The sequence below is a fragment of the Amphiprion ocellaris genome, chromosome 3 (genome assembly GCF_022539595.1).
Source record: "Amphiprion ocellaris isolate individual 3 ecotype Okinawa chromosome 3, ASM2253959v1, whole genome shotgun sequence".
Taxonomy (NCBI): domain Eukaryota; kingdom Metazoa; phylum Chordata; class Actinopteri; family Pomacentridae; genus Amphiprion; species Amphiprion ocellaris.
The window spans coordinates 23,133,398-23,146,019 of record NC_072768.1 but is presented as its reverse complement, the minus strand read 5'-3'; the positions used below and the strand labels follow the sequence as shown (position 1 = coordinate 23,146,019).

Here is a 12,622-nt window from a genome sequence, read left to right as displayed (position 1 = left end):
GGGATCTCTCTGTGTGGAGTTTGCATGTTCTTCCTGTGCATGTGTGAGTTTTCTCTGGGTACTCTGGCTTCCTCCCACAGTCCAAAAACATGCTCAGGTCAACTGGTAACTCTAAATTGTCCATAGGTGTGAATATGAGTGTGCTTGTTTGTCCATATATGTAGCCCTGTGATAGACTGGTGACCTGTCCAGGGTGTCTCCTGCCTTCACCCCAAGTCAGCTGGGATAGACTCCAGCCCTCCATGACCCTAATGAGAATAAACCGTGTAATGAATGGATCTAAACCTGGGCCAACACATTTTAGCACATTGCTGAGTAAAATGCTGATAGAGCTGGATGGTATTTCTGACTACAGAGATTCTCATAATGAAGGTTAGCAGTGAATGGGAGGAAACTTTGCTAATAGTATTTTTTTTTTTTTTTTAAATCATTCATTTCTGTTCTCTGGCTAATCTGAATATATTCAAATTGTTTTTTGGAAAGCCAGACAGCTTTTATTTGGCTTAACTTTAATATGCACTGACACGTGTCTAGTCATTAGTGAGCCTGTATTTTGCCAGGCCTCCTTGTTCTTGTAACTTGATAGGCTTGTAATGGGACTCCTGTATTCAATGGTGTTATTACCCAGGAGGAAGCAGTAGGGTGGAGTGCTGAAGGCACTTACACACAAATTGTTAAGATGCAGCTTCAGGAAAACTAAACCTGCTTTATCTGCTCCATTACTCATGTTGCAGTGTCATGGTTTGTGTTGATAGGTGTCAGGTGTTCATGTTAGACTGATGGTGCAATGAGATATTTCTGTGTAATCAGAGCAGCAAGATGTTTCTGTCAACACTTCAGACATTTCTAAAAATGTAGTTAACCCCATTCTCAGGGTACTGTATGAAATGTGCCAGCATTTTACTTTTGCTGAGTTTCTCTTTTACCTTCATACAGTATATGAAGTTAAAAGCTTGTGGCTTGAATCACCAAATCTTGGTGATTCAAGCCACAAGGTGGCACTAAAAGCCTGCATTGTCTAGAAACCCTTGCTTCGTGGACTCCACAAGTTTACAGGTATATATTGACCAAAAGAATACAGCACAAGTAAAATGTTCATTTCAGATGATCAGTATTAACTGACAGATGAGAAAAAAACATATTCAATGCAACATCAATCAGTCTAACGAACACCCAAAGATGATTTATATTTTTTATTTTATTTTAATCACATTTATTTTTCAATGTAAAGAAAAAAAAACTATCTGAAAGTCACGTTTGTTTTTCAGAGTAGAAGGTATGCACTATAGGAATGTTTATTGCAGTATATTTCCATTCAGTGCTATTAGGCCTAAATTACATGACTTTGGGTCCAAATCAGGATAAACAGATTTACATTAAGAGAAGATAGAAGTCTCACAGTGCAAATTCATGTTTATATAATTAAATTATTTTTCAAAGCTGAGAGGAGTACATTCAGTAGTCACCTGACTGTGGTGTGACCTATACCCTGTTATTTCTCCTGTAAATCTCTGTAAATTCACTGACTTCTAAATCACTGAACGTGGATAACACCCTTGTCATGACGTCACCTCGCAGCCGTCTCCCCGAGGAGGGCGTGGCTTGCTGACGCATTGCGGCTCCCTCCCCGGTGCGTAAACGGAGGCACGGCAGCGCGTGGATGTCCGTCAGTGTGTGCGCACGTGTACGCGCGCGCCAGCCAACAGCTCACCTCGCGGCAGCGGCAGGCGGAGCGGCAGAGTGCATGTGGGCTCGAGCCGGAGCTGAAGCATCCGTGCAGAGCTGCGGAGAGATGCGGCGCCTGTAGACGCGACATGCGGACACACCAGCGGAGCCCTCGGTGAAACCATGCTTTAAACAGAGTGCACATATTTTGGTATTCGTTTCAAATGGCGGCGCTGAAGTCGAGGTGAGCTCGATCCTGTCGGAGGGGAGTGCGCACTTTTTTCTAGCTGCTCTGCCAGGGCAAGCCGCCAGCAGAAATAAATCCGCTTTTTGTTCTTTTTGTGCTGACTATTGTATGAGGAACCATGACGACAGGACAAGATGAAAGCTCGGTTCGTGTGGCACTGAGGTAAGTCACTTAATTGTCTTTTAATTTTGCACTAACTGCTAAATGCGTAGCTGTGTTAATTGGCCGGTGCCACCTGTCAGTCAGTGCCGCGGGCCTGGCAAACACCTGCAGGTCATCAGCAGCATCTGCTGCTCCACGGACTCACTGTACCTACAATATATCAGCATTATTCCATTTATACACAGACCCGATTCCAGCTTGCCACCTCCTGATGCCGGTGCCGACTTTTCTGCACACATTTTCGCTTTGTTTGTGGTTCACCTCGGTTAGCATGATCTGTTTCTGTGTCCGAACGTAGCACAAACATAAAGCATCCCGCCCATTGCACAGGTGCACACACATGGGCCATCCTCTGCACACTATGACTGGAAGGAATGATGCTATCTGTTGTAACAGCCGAGCTATCAGAGAAAGAAGGACAGACAGGGTGGGAGCGAGACAATCAGCCTGTGTTTCTCCAACAGCCTGGCCTCTCCTCAAAGCCTCCTGCAGAGAGACAGTTAATCAATGAAAGAAGAGCTTCACTGACAGCCAGGTTTCAAGGAAAGGACAGTGGAGCATTCAGTGCAACACTGTCAAGTCAGCTCTTTGTTTGTAGATCCTCAATGCACAGCCCAGTCATGGCTCTCAGTGATTTAAGACTGTCAGTCAGTTCAGATCTGTTAACTTTTTGAGCAGAGACACAGGATCGGGCCTCCTTTGCTCTAATTTCATGCACTTAATGTGTGCTATCATGCTGAAGAAGGCCGCTCCCACCCAGCTGGCGAGGTGACAGTGACAGAAGCAATACCTGGAAACCAGTCCCTCTCTCTCTAGGTCTCTGTATTTCATGTTGGATTCTATTCACAGACCTTCTGAGCATTATGAAAATGATACATAAAGGCTTTGTTGCTCATATCTAGTCTCTTTCCATTTTTGAATTTGCTTGTATATTATTAGTCAATCTTGAATGCACTTGTTCACAAAAGTGCATCATCATTGTGTGTGGCGGCTGTTTTTGTGCAGAGCTTCCCGATTCCATTTCCCATTTGGAAGGGAAAATCCACAGTTTGACGCCGCTGACATCTGTATGCTGCTTTTATTGTTTCACTAGAGGTTCATCTTATTCTTAAATGTTGATTTACATGTAATGTTAAGGCCTTCCAAAGCAGAACTTTGATTTGGTAGAGCTAGGGCTGCTTTTTACAGCTGCTGTTTTGTGCCCACATTTATCTCCTAATCAATGAGAAATCCGTCCTAGAAAAATCAGTTTTCGCATCGACAGTACAGTTTGTCTTGTTGAAATCACCAGGCTGCCTAAGCAGACTTTAGCAACACTGAATTACCAAACTATTTCTGGAGCAAACTGAACGTCACTAATCAATATCTGTGTAGCAGTATGACCAGTGTAACAGAGTATCTGCATGAGGGTTTAAGAGGGTTTAATCTCCCTGTGGAGCCTGTAATGAGGTCAGGTGTCTCACCCACCTGGACTTCAACAGGAGATCTGCTTTTGCCTTTCTTTTTCTCCTGCTGAACCTGCAAATTTTGTGGAAAGTTGTTCTGTTGGTTGCACCAGAAAATAACACGTGTTGATATTCAGTCATTGGTGTAATGTAATTAATTACACTTACCCAAGTACTGTGCTTTAGTACCAGTTTCTTGTAATAGTATTGCAGTATTTCCCTGGTTTGCTACTTTTTACTTTAACTGCACTATGTTTAGGAAGCAAATATTATAATTTGTACTTCATTACATTCATTTAAAGGCTGTAGTTACTTCTTGCTATTTTGCAGATTTAGATTATTATTATTATTATTATTATAAAATTAACTAATGCTGTATTATTATGTGTTCAGGTAATCAGCAGTGTGTAAAGTAGTGAAAAATAGCTTCGGATGCAACATGAACATGATTTACACATTAATTAATCAATAATAATAATATTCCAGTAACATAATATGACTCTGAAGTGCGCTGTCTGTAGAATTAACACTTTTTTAGGTACTTGAAGTGTATTTTAATACTTTTGTACTTATACTTTGTAGGATTTAAAATGCTGAACTTTTACTAGAAACACTGCTACTTTAACTTATGGAAATGGATCTGTATGCTTCTTCCACCGCTGTATACAATACAGCTGCCCTGTAATGGAAAAGTTCAGTTAATGTTGAGACTGTTTTTGTGGAAACTGTTTTAGCGAGGTTTTCAACCGAGTGATCATTGTGGAGAATGCAGTTTGAAACCCATAGACATACATAGAAATATCTGTCCACAAAAACTAACATATCTGACCAAAGCATGTCAGCCGTCTGATTCAATGCTTCCAATTTCGTAACTACATTTGTATGAAGGAACATAATTGGCATGTCTGCCAGTTTCCTACCATGTTTCTTTGCAAAACAAATTATGGTAACTAACCAAAGAAAAATATAAATACATGTCTGCCCTGGATGTAAGTATGTGTTTTAAATGACTTGCACTTTTTAAGTGTAAAAGTCTTTCCAAGAGCATGCAAATTACAGTAAAAATGTGGACAGCATTCATTCAGTAAGAGGTGGGTATTTTGTGTTGTGGTTCCAGGAACTAAAATTACAGTCCTTATTTTAGCGTACTGCATTTTACTTTTTTGTCGTATGTAAAACCAGTTATTTGTTGAATGCGCCTAGAAGATGCACACAGTTAATCCCTCTTAGTAAAGTATGGATATAATGATGCCTGTAAAATGAGTGTTATTAGGACAGTAATAGGTTTTAAAAATCCTGTTTTCATCTTTTACACACAGCCCTTGTGATAGGTTTGCAGTTGCCTGTTTTCACTCTTACCAGCTGACTAAATTGTTGCCGAGGCTGTTGACAAATCTCACCGTGCTCGTGCACAACCAGTTTAAATTGGGTATGACGGTTCTTTCTGTCAGCTGCTTTCCAACCAAGTAAATCCAATCAGCCTCTAGATATTTGGGTGTGCTTACTCGTCACTACACAGGAGTAGGTGTGTGTCAACAAAACACCTGAATTGTACATGTAATGGAAAAACCGTTGAGCTTATCTTGGAGACCAGCGAGTTGAAGGTGCAGTTTAAACCATAATGCTTGATTCCAGATTGCATACTACCTTAAATAGGGTTGCTTTAAGGACTAAGGGGTGCACTTGAGGTTTTTTAATCGGTTTAAAACCCCAGCTTATCTTAACAGAGGCCTTCCTGTTCTTTCAAACTTCTACAAAGGAATTCAACACTCAAAACAGTTGCTCTTAACATGTATATGCATCAATAGTAGGTGTTTACCCATGCATAAATAGGGTGACCGTTGATGGTGCATTGAGAAAGAGCTACACAGTACACCTCACAATATGGACTGCACTTTAGTTGGCTTATTTGCACAGTCCAAGACGACACAATAGTTTGTCTTAAATGGTAGGTGTACATTGAAGGGAAGGGCTCAGTTAAACTGAGAACTTGCTGAACCTGCCTGCTTGGGTGATTACTACAATACAACAAACAAAAAGCAACGATTATGTATTTCCAAGGCAGTGACAGACGAGCAGTGCGGATCAAAGTGAGAGGGTGTAACTTTGGCTTTGCTTACATCTGCAGTAAGAGCCAAGTGTGCTACAGTTTAGTTGTTCTTGCCAAGCTCATTAACAACACAATAACATGAAGCAACCATAAAATACAGCAATGCATCAAGAAAATTCAGTATCTTTGTTTTTCCCTGTAAGGACATATGGATTTGATGTTCAGCTGAAGGGCATAACAATGATGGTAATGAAATTAAATAGGTCCCTAAACCTCTTAAGGCTTAAGGTTCGGGCGTACTTAAATGTAATGCCATAGAGGCATGCAGCAACTGGTATAAATGGTTAAGTCTAAGCCCCAGGTTGTAGCTCACAAGCCAGCTCTAAAGACAGGGTTAACTGTGGTAGAAAAATCTTGTTAAAATGAGCTGCACGATTAGGGCTGATCTCTACTATTACTTAATGACCAAAACAGGCCTCAACTCAGCTGACATGAGACAACAGCTGACAATAGCTGTGGGGGGTTTACAGTGCAAACAGAGACTGGGGGCCTCTCAACTGAGAGGATAAGTGAGGTGCAGACTGGAAAACGGCAAAAAAAGATGGGAAAATAGACGTGGCTGTTGTAAAGCAGTCACAAGGAGTTTCTAGCGAGACAGCTTGCATATAGCCTTAAATAGTTATTTGAGTGGTTAGATTTTTAAGTGTTGTGTAAAAACATATACTCTGAGTGCAAAACATTTGTAGTATAGCAAACATAAGATAAAATAAAGTTATATTAATCCCAAAACGAAATTCTTGAAAAACTTTTCAGGTTTTCTAATGAGGTTTAACAGTGGACTATTTATTTAGGAAAAAAATATTAATAACATGGCCAGGGCCAGTAGAGGACTGGCAAAGGACCAGTGGAAGCACAGATACGGGACGTTTAGATGCGTGCTCATCACCCATGGCAGCACTATGCAAACACAAAAGACCCGACGGGTTTAAAGCCTCTCTAGACCTTATGCTTTGTTCTCATCCACTGAGCCAAGCCAGTCTGTCAGGAGCTAGCTGCAGATCCACGGTCTTGTGAATCTGTCCGTGTGTTTATGCAAGTGTGTGTTGGTCTTTAGCTGTTCCATATTTTCTAACGTAGTGATTATCAGTGCAATGTAATATTTGTACTCGTCTGTGCTATACTAAACACCTGCTGGTTGCACGAGGGTGGACTGTGTGTTCTGCCACTTCATATGAAACACTATCTGCACAATAAAGGTTTCATGTAGTCACAAAAATTCAGCCTGAATCTGAATCTGTATGCCAGAGCATATAGAATATTACAGGTGTCACTGAATTCCTGGATATAGTTTTAATATATAACTGTACAACAGTAGTAAGCAGTAAGTATACAACAAAGGTTTGTGCACTATCCATTAAATGGGAAATGATTCAAGATTGTATCTGAGCAGAAAAATACCGGCCTCACAGTAGGAACTCAGTGCAACTAAAGTATACCATTCATGCTTGAAATTCAGATCTATTCATTTTTTAAAATACTTTTTTGTCCACTTTGATTCTTGACGACAGACTTAAACCTCGTCGGCATAGAGGATACCAACGTTGTACCAATTTCTGTTCTGGCATTCTTCAGTGACTTTGTTTTAGCTGCTCTTTGTTGGAGGGATTGTGTTGCTTTACCTTTGTCTTTAAAATACCCCAAAGACAGCTTACTTGGCCAGATCCCAGTTTTTATTCTTCTTTAGAAACTTCGATTTTGATTGTTATCAGGCTGCAATATTTTCTTGTCATGCTTCTGCAGACTGGCAGTCATCTTGTCAACCAGAATTTTGATATATCCACAGTGCCATTTATAGATGGTTTTTACAGAAGGCCATTTGCTGTCATGCAGCACCATATTATTGCACTCCCACTTCTGTATTTCACTGTCAGGACTGTGCATTCACTGTCGTAGTCCTGGCCAGGTTCACACCAAACATGCTGGACTTCATCTGAGCACAACAAATCTTTCTTGGTCTCCTGTTTAATTGAGCAAGTTTGTGCTGAACCGCAAGCAGGTTTTTGTTTGTTTGTCTTGGAAAGCATCCAGAGAGGTTGATGTTTTACAGTGTCCTTTGCATTGCCTGAGCTGTCATAGAAACTGATTTACACTGATGCCAGTGCTGAAGTATGGACCTGTTAAGTGATTTTGCATAGAATTGTACTTGCATCTCTAAATTTTTTTTTTGCATTGCAGCTTTTTCGTAATTTGCAGGCTAATATTTATTGAATGTCCTATGTAACTGTTTTGAAGTAGAATTATATAAGGATGTGATGGCACAGTCCCATTGTCCCATCTTTTAGAGAGTTTTTTTTTTTGACTGCAGTGCAGAGAGTCAGCAACCATTCTGATATCAAGTTGATAGTACAAGCCATCTTTCAGTAAAAATGCAGCGCATTGCTTAGTTTTAGCTTCTCCAATTTGGGGATTTGCATCTTTCCTTTGTCTTGGGTAAATATAACCTACAAGGAAAAAAGCAAGCAATTTGAAAATACGTCCTCTAACTTTAGGACATTTTATTAATTATGATTAAAAGGTTAATTAGAGAAAATATTCAGAAGATGGAAGTAATATATATGAACCATAGGTAGTAAAAATCTAATTCTTGAACGTTAACTTTGTAGGAAAAATGATGTGGGTCTTCAGAACTCTTTACTAGCCTTGAGAAGCTATTTACGCTTGCCTGTATTATAGAGGTTGTAACCTAAAAGTCAGTGGCTCCTGGCAAAGATTTCTCACCTCATTTTCAGCCTTGATTCATCTGACTTTTTTCATGGTGCATCATTGAACAACAGATAGAACAAACTGCTGAACATTAGAAATTGGGGTAACAGGTGGCAGTGTTCATGGTTACTGTATGGAGACTGGCAACCTTACCAGCATGAGTATTTAAAACATCTGTCCAAGCTGCAAAATCAAGAGCTCTGCTGGAGGCACAGCCCAGCTGTATGTTCAGAAGCAGTGGTTTGCCTACTGATAACATCACTGCCACCGGGGAGTCTGCTTTACTCCTTGTTGCTTTGTCTAGAATGATGATTGCAGGTTTTGACCTGTGTTGTTTCCCTGCAATTCTGTATCCTTGTGCTATGATCCACATGCTTTTATTATAGAAATGGCCTGAAGGAAACTTTAGTTGTGCTGTATTACACCTCGGCACATGTCACTTGTCTTTTCAAGTGTTAGCCAAAGTGTGAAAGAGCTAGCCAAGTTACCCTGACGGAAGCTATGAATAACACCTACTTTGCCTGAAGCACTAGTTGAAAGAGGTGTGTGTTTCCAACAAGGGAGCTTGAGCTCAACAGAGAGTAGCTTTGAATAGACTCAGTTCATTAAAGGGTAACATAACTGACCTTACATCACTTATTTTATGTTCCTACTGCATGTTGGCTTCCAGCCAATATGATTTTTTAGTATTTCTGTTTGTCTTACCCATTGTGATAAAGTATACTGATAGTGGTACAAACTCTTGGAAGTTCAGCACTAAACTAAATTGACAGTCCCTGGTTATTCATTGAAATGGTGACATCTCATTTTCATGTCTACAGACTTGATAGCAGTACCATAGACTTTCTCTGTAGTGGGGTTGCAATTATCAGATATTCAAATTATGCTTCTTAACGGACGTTGTCATGGTGACAAGCCGTCCAGTAATTTGAGTGTAACCCAGATACATTTCCAGTGTTTGGCCATCATGACCTCCTTCTAAACAGAAGGCTCTTCCATTCCAAGATGATACTAAGCATAGCCTGTACTTAAACTCAACTTGCCCCAAAATAGACTCCTGACTGGCCGCAGCATTGCTGTAAGACCTCAGTTATCTATATCATGACCTAAGGAGTCAGCACATTTGTTCCAGACACATCTGTACAAATGCAGAGAGCTTTCAGCTGTAGACTCCACATGCACCACATGTGGACATGTTTTTAACAAAGAACGTATTTCCCCTATCCTCCTCCTTCTCCTTCATTATGCACCGCTTAGGAAACAAGCTGGTCATGCAAAATAAATTGGATGTAATTATAGAGTAGCTTACATGTACGCCACACCCATACAAGTGTGTTGTTTACTCCAATGTTAGCGCTGTCTTTCTCAGATACACTTTCATTTCACAAACACTTTTCAGTTTTTTCCATGTCGCTTCTTCAGTTTCCCCTCAGGTCTCCAACAGCTTGATGTTGATGCCTTTTCCTCACTTTACAGATCCATCCAGTTAAGGGCTCAACTAAAACGAATGAGATCTAAATGTGGAGCTAGTGCCACAAATAGGATGCGAATGTAACTTAACTTCCATCATCAAACTGCCAACAGAACATCACAAATAGGACTCAGACAGTCACAAATAGCTCTGTTTGCATAGTGAGCTGGCACCTTGTTATTTCTGTCATGAGACTATCCCTGCAGTTGATAGGGATAAATGGGGATACATTTACATTTTACATTTTATTCTATAAACTAAGCTGTTTTTATCCATGAATGAGGCTATGTATTTTTCCATGTAACATTATTAGAATATTTACATCTAATATACATCAGATGTCACTAATCCGATTATGATGATCCGAGGGTTGTTATTGACTACATCATATTTTGTGGAATTAATTCAGCTTTTTTCAGTTGAATCCTCAACTTTGTATTTAGTACTTTTGTCTATAAAGTGTGTATTTCATATCTGATAGTAACACAAGTTAATAACAGTATGCCAAATGAGCTCTATAGCTGGCAATGCTCTAATTTCAGTTCACTGTCCTGTTTGTCCAGGTGGTATTGCTGGTGCATTGTTTTGATGCCTAAACCCACACACAATGATACAGTAACATGATTTTGTTGCTGCTAGGTTGCAGATCTCCTTCAGTGCAGCTTATTAGAGGGTCTTTGTGACAGCAGCTCTGTACATACCTGATGGTGCTGATAATAAGGAAATGGTCTTTAAAACATTCATGAATTAGTTTGTTTACAATCAGAAGCAGAGAATGGAAATGCCAAAGCAATTCAGTGATTATTTCCTAATATGCACTTTGAATTTTCCAGCTCAAATTTCCAACTCTGGAAGCTAGAAGACAAGAATGCACTCTCCTGGAAAACACTAAAAGGTATCACAACTTCCAGAAGCAGAGGGGTGATCTCAAAGTCTTTAGATTGTCCAGAATCAGAACCATTTACTATAAAATTTTAATCAGTGATTATAGGAGTTGTCTTATTTGATTTGGGTACAGGTCACTCTCTGGTAGGTTGTTTCATACTGTATGCAAGACAAGACAGCACTGATATGAAATATGGCGGTCTCAATAGGTGGAAAAAAAGCAGAGATTTTCTAGCTGCAGCTGCTGAAATGAAAATTTGCAGTCGCTTCTTTGTCAAGCATAACTGCTAACTATATATCCTTTGGTTTGGGATTTAGAAATTTGATGAAGCTTCTGAAGATGCCACTGTGGAGTCAGGGAAGTATCCTTTTTCATAAATAACCCACATTATTCATGGAAAAACATATATCAGTAAATGAGAATACAATTGAAAGGTAATGGAAACTCTGCTCTCTTATTTTGATATTGGTTAATCACTACTAACTGACTCACCCCATTTCTACTGGACAACATTGTAAGAACATGATCAGCAGTCTGCCACCTGAAAAATACAGCTTCTTTTGGTCATCAAACACTATCCTGTGTCAGACAGTCTTGCACCTAAAATGCAGGCGTGGATTAAGCATTGCTGAAGGCACCATGTGTAAATGAACTCCCACCACCTGCTGGCTTCATGTGGCAGCTGGCTGAATCTGCATATTCATGAGGTGTTAGTAATTAGAATTTTTGCTGCAGGTGTGAACACTCAACGTGGGTGGTGTCTTTGTTAAATGTGTCTGTGCTGATTGGCCCCCTGCTGACAAATAATAGCAGAAAAGTCAAATCATAGTATTGACAGAAATGTAACAGTTAACTGTGGAGCTGAACTGACTTCCACATGATCTTGAATGGTATGTTTACCTAACCTATTATCTGCTATCTGGCTTAAAAGCTACAGAGGCTGGATGGCTGATGTGTCCCTCATCCCCCTACACACACATGCACACTCTCTCCTCCACATTTTCAGCCACAGCTTTTGTGTGGCTGGCCTATGGTTGACACAGAGATGGGATTCCTATGTCAACAGCACATGGTTCAATGACTTTGCAGTCTCGGCCTAACTCTGTGATGGGGCAGTGAAGTGGAATTTTTGAGGAAATTTTATGCATTGCCAAATATCTGACACTATTATTAATTTTCTCATTACTTCTGTACTAAATTGGATGATTTTTGTTATCTGTTGTCACTGTTTTAAAGGTTGAAGCCAGACTCAGTAACTGTTGATGTTTTGATTTTGATGTGTGAAAGAGCAGATGTTTTGTAATTTGTTTTAGTTTGCAGCCATTGTGGCTGTCTGTCTGAGATTGTTGTGTGTGCTGTGTGTGAGGGTAGATGCAATAATTCTGAAGCTGAATATCACATAACACAGATTGCAACTTATATACTCTATCAGTCAAAAGTTTGGGTACACCTTGTCATTCACAGGATTTTATTTAATTATTTATACAGTGTAGATTAATACTGAAGACATCAAAACTATAAAAGAATACATATGGAATTATGTTGTAAACAAATAAATGTTAATCATCAGTGTTAATCTACAAAATATTACAAAATAACAAAATTTAACAAAATGTACAAAATAATATGTTTGCAGTAAAATTGGTGTCAAAATTTAGATAATACAAACTCCAACATGTAATTTTGTTGAAATACAGCTGTTTGTTTTTACATATTTTGAGTTAAAAGAGGTTTTTTTTTGTAACATTTGTCATTCAGTGTTGATAAGCTGTTACTTATCATGTGTGACCAATCATAGCACTGTGGGCGGGACACTGCTTAAGACTACAGAGTGACTACAGTTAGTGACAGGCAGCTGTATCAGAGCCAAATAGCGCATTTTGAATTAATTTTTTAAATGATAATACAGATAATCAGTGAATAGTGAATCCAG

At 39.6% G+C, this 12,622-nt stretch overlaps 1 protein-coding gene across 7 annotated transcripts in view; it reads left to right on the top strand.

Annotated features, from left to right (window-relative positions):
• Nucleotides 1-1,675: 1,675 nt before the first annotated feature.
• The window catches only part of kif21a (kinesin family member 21A), a 54,784-nt gene continuing 43,837 nt past the window's right edge, over nt 1,676-12,622 (top strand). For 5 of the 7 annotated variants that reach the window (XM_035957662.2, XM_035957661.2, XM_023291182.3 and 2 more), the window contains exon 1: nt 1,680-2,074. In XM_035957662.2, coding sequence (XP_035813555.2) covers nt 2,031-2,074 — 44 coding nt within the window. In that variant the 5' untranslated portion in view covers nt 1,680-2,030. Of the gene's footprint in view, nt 2,075-12,622 lie in introns of all 7 variants that reach the window. The other 2 variants (XM_035957663.2, XM_023291184.3) reach the window with 2 other exon arrangements.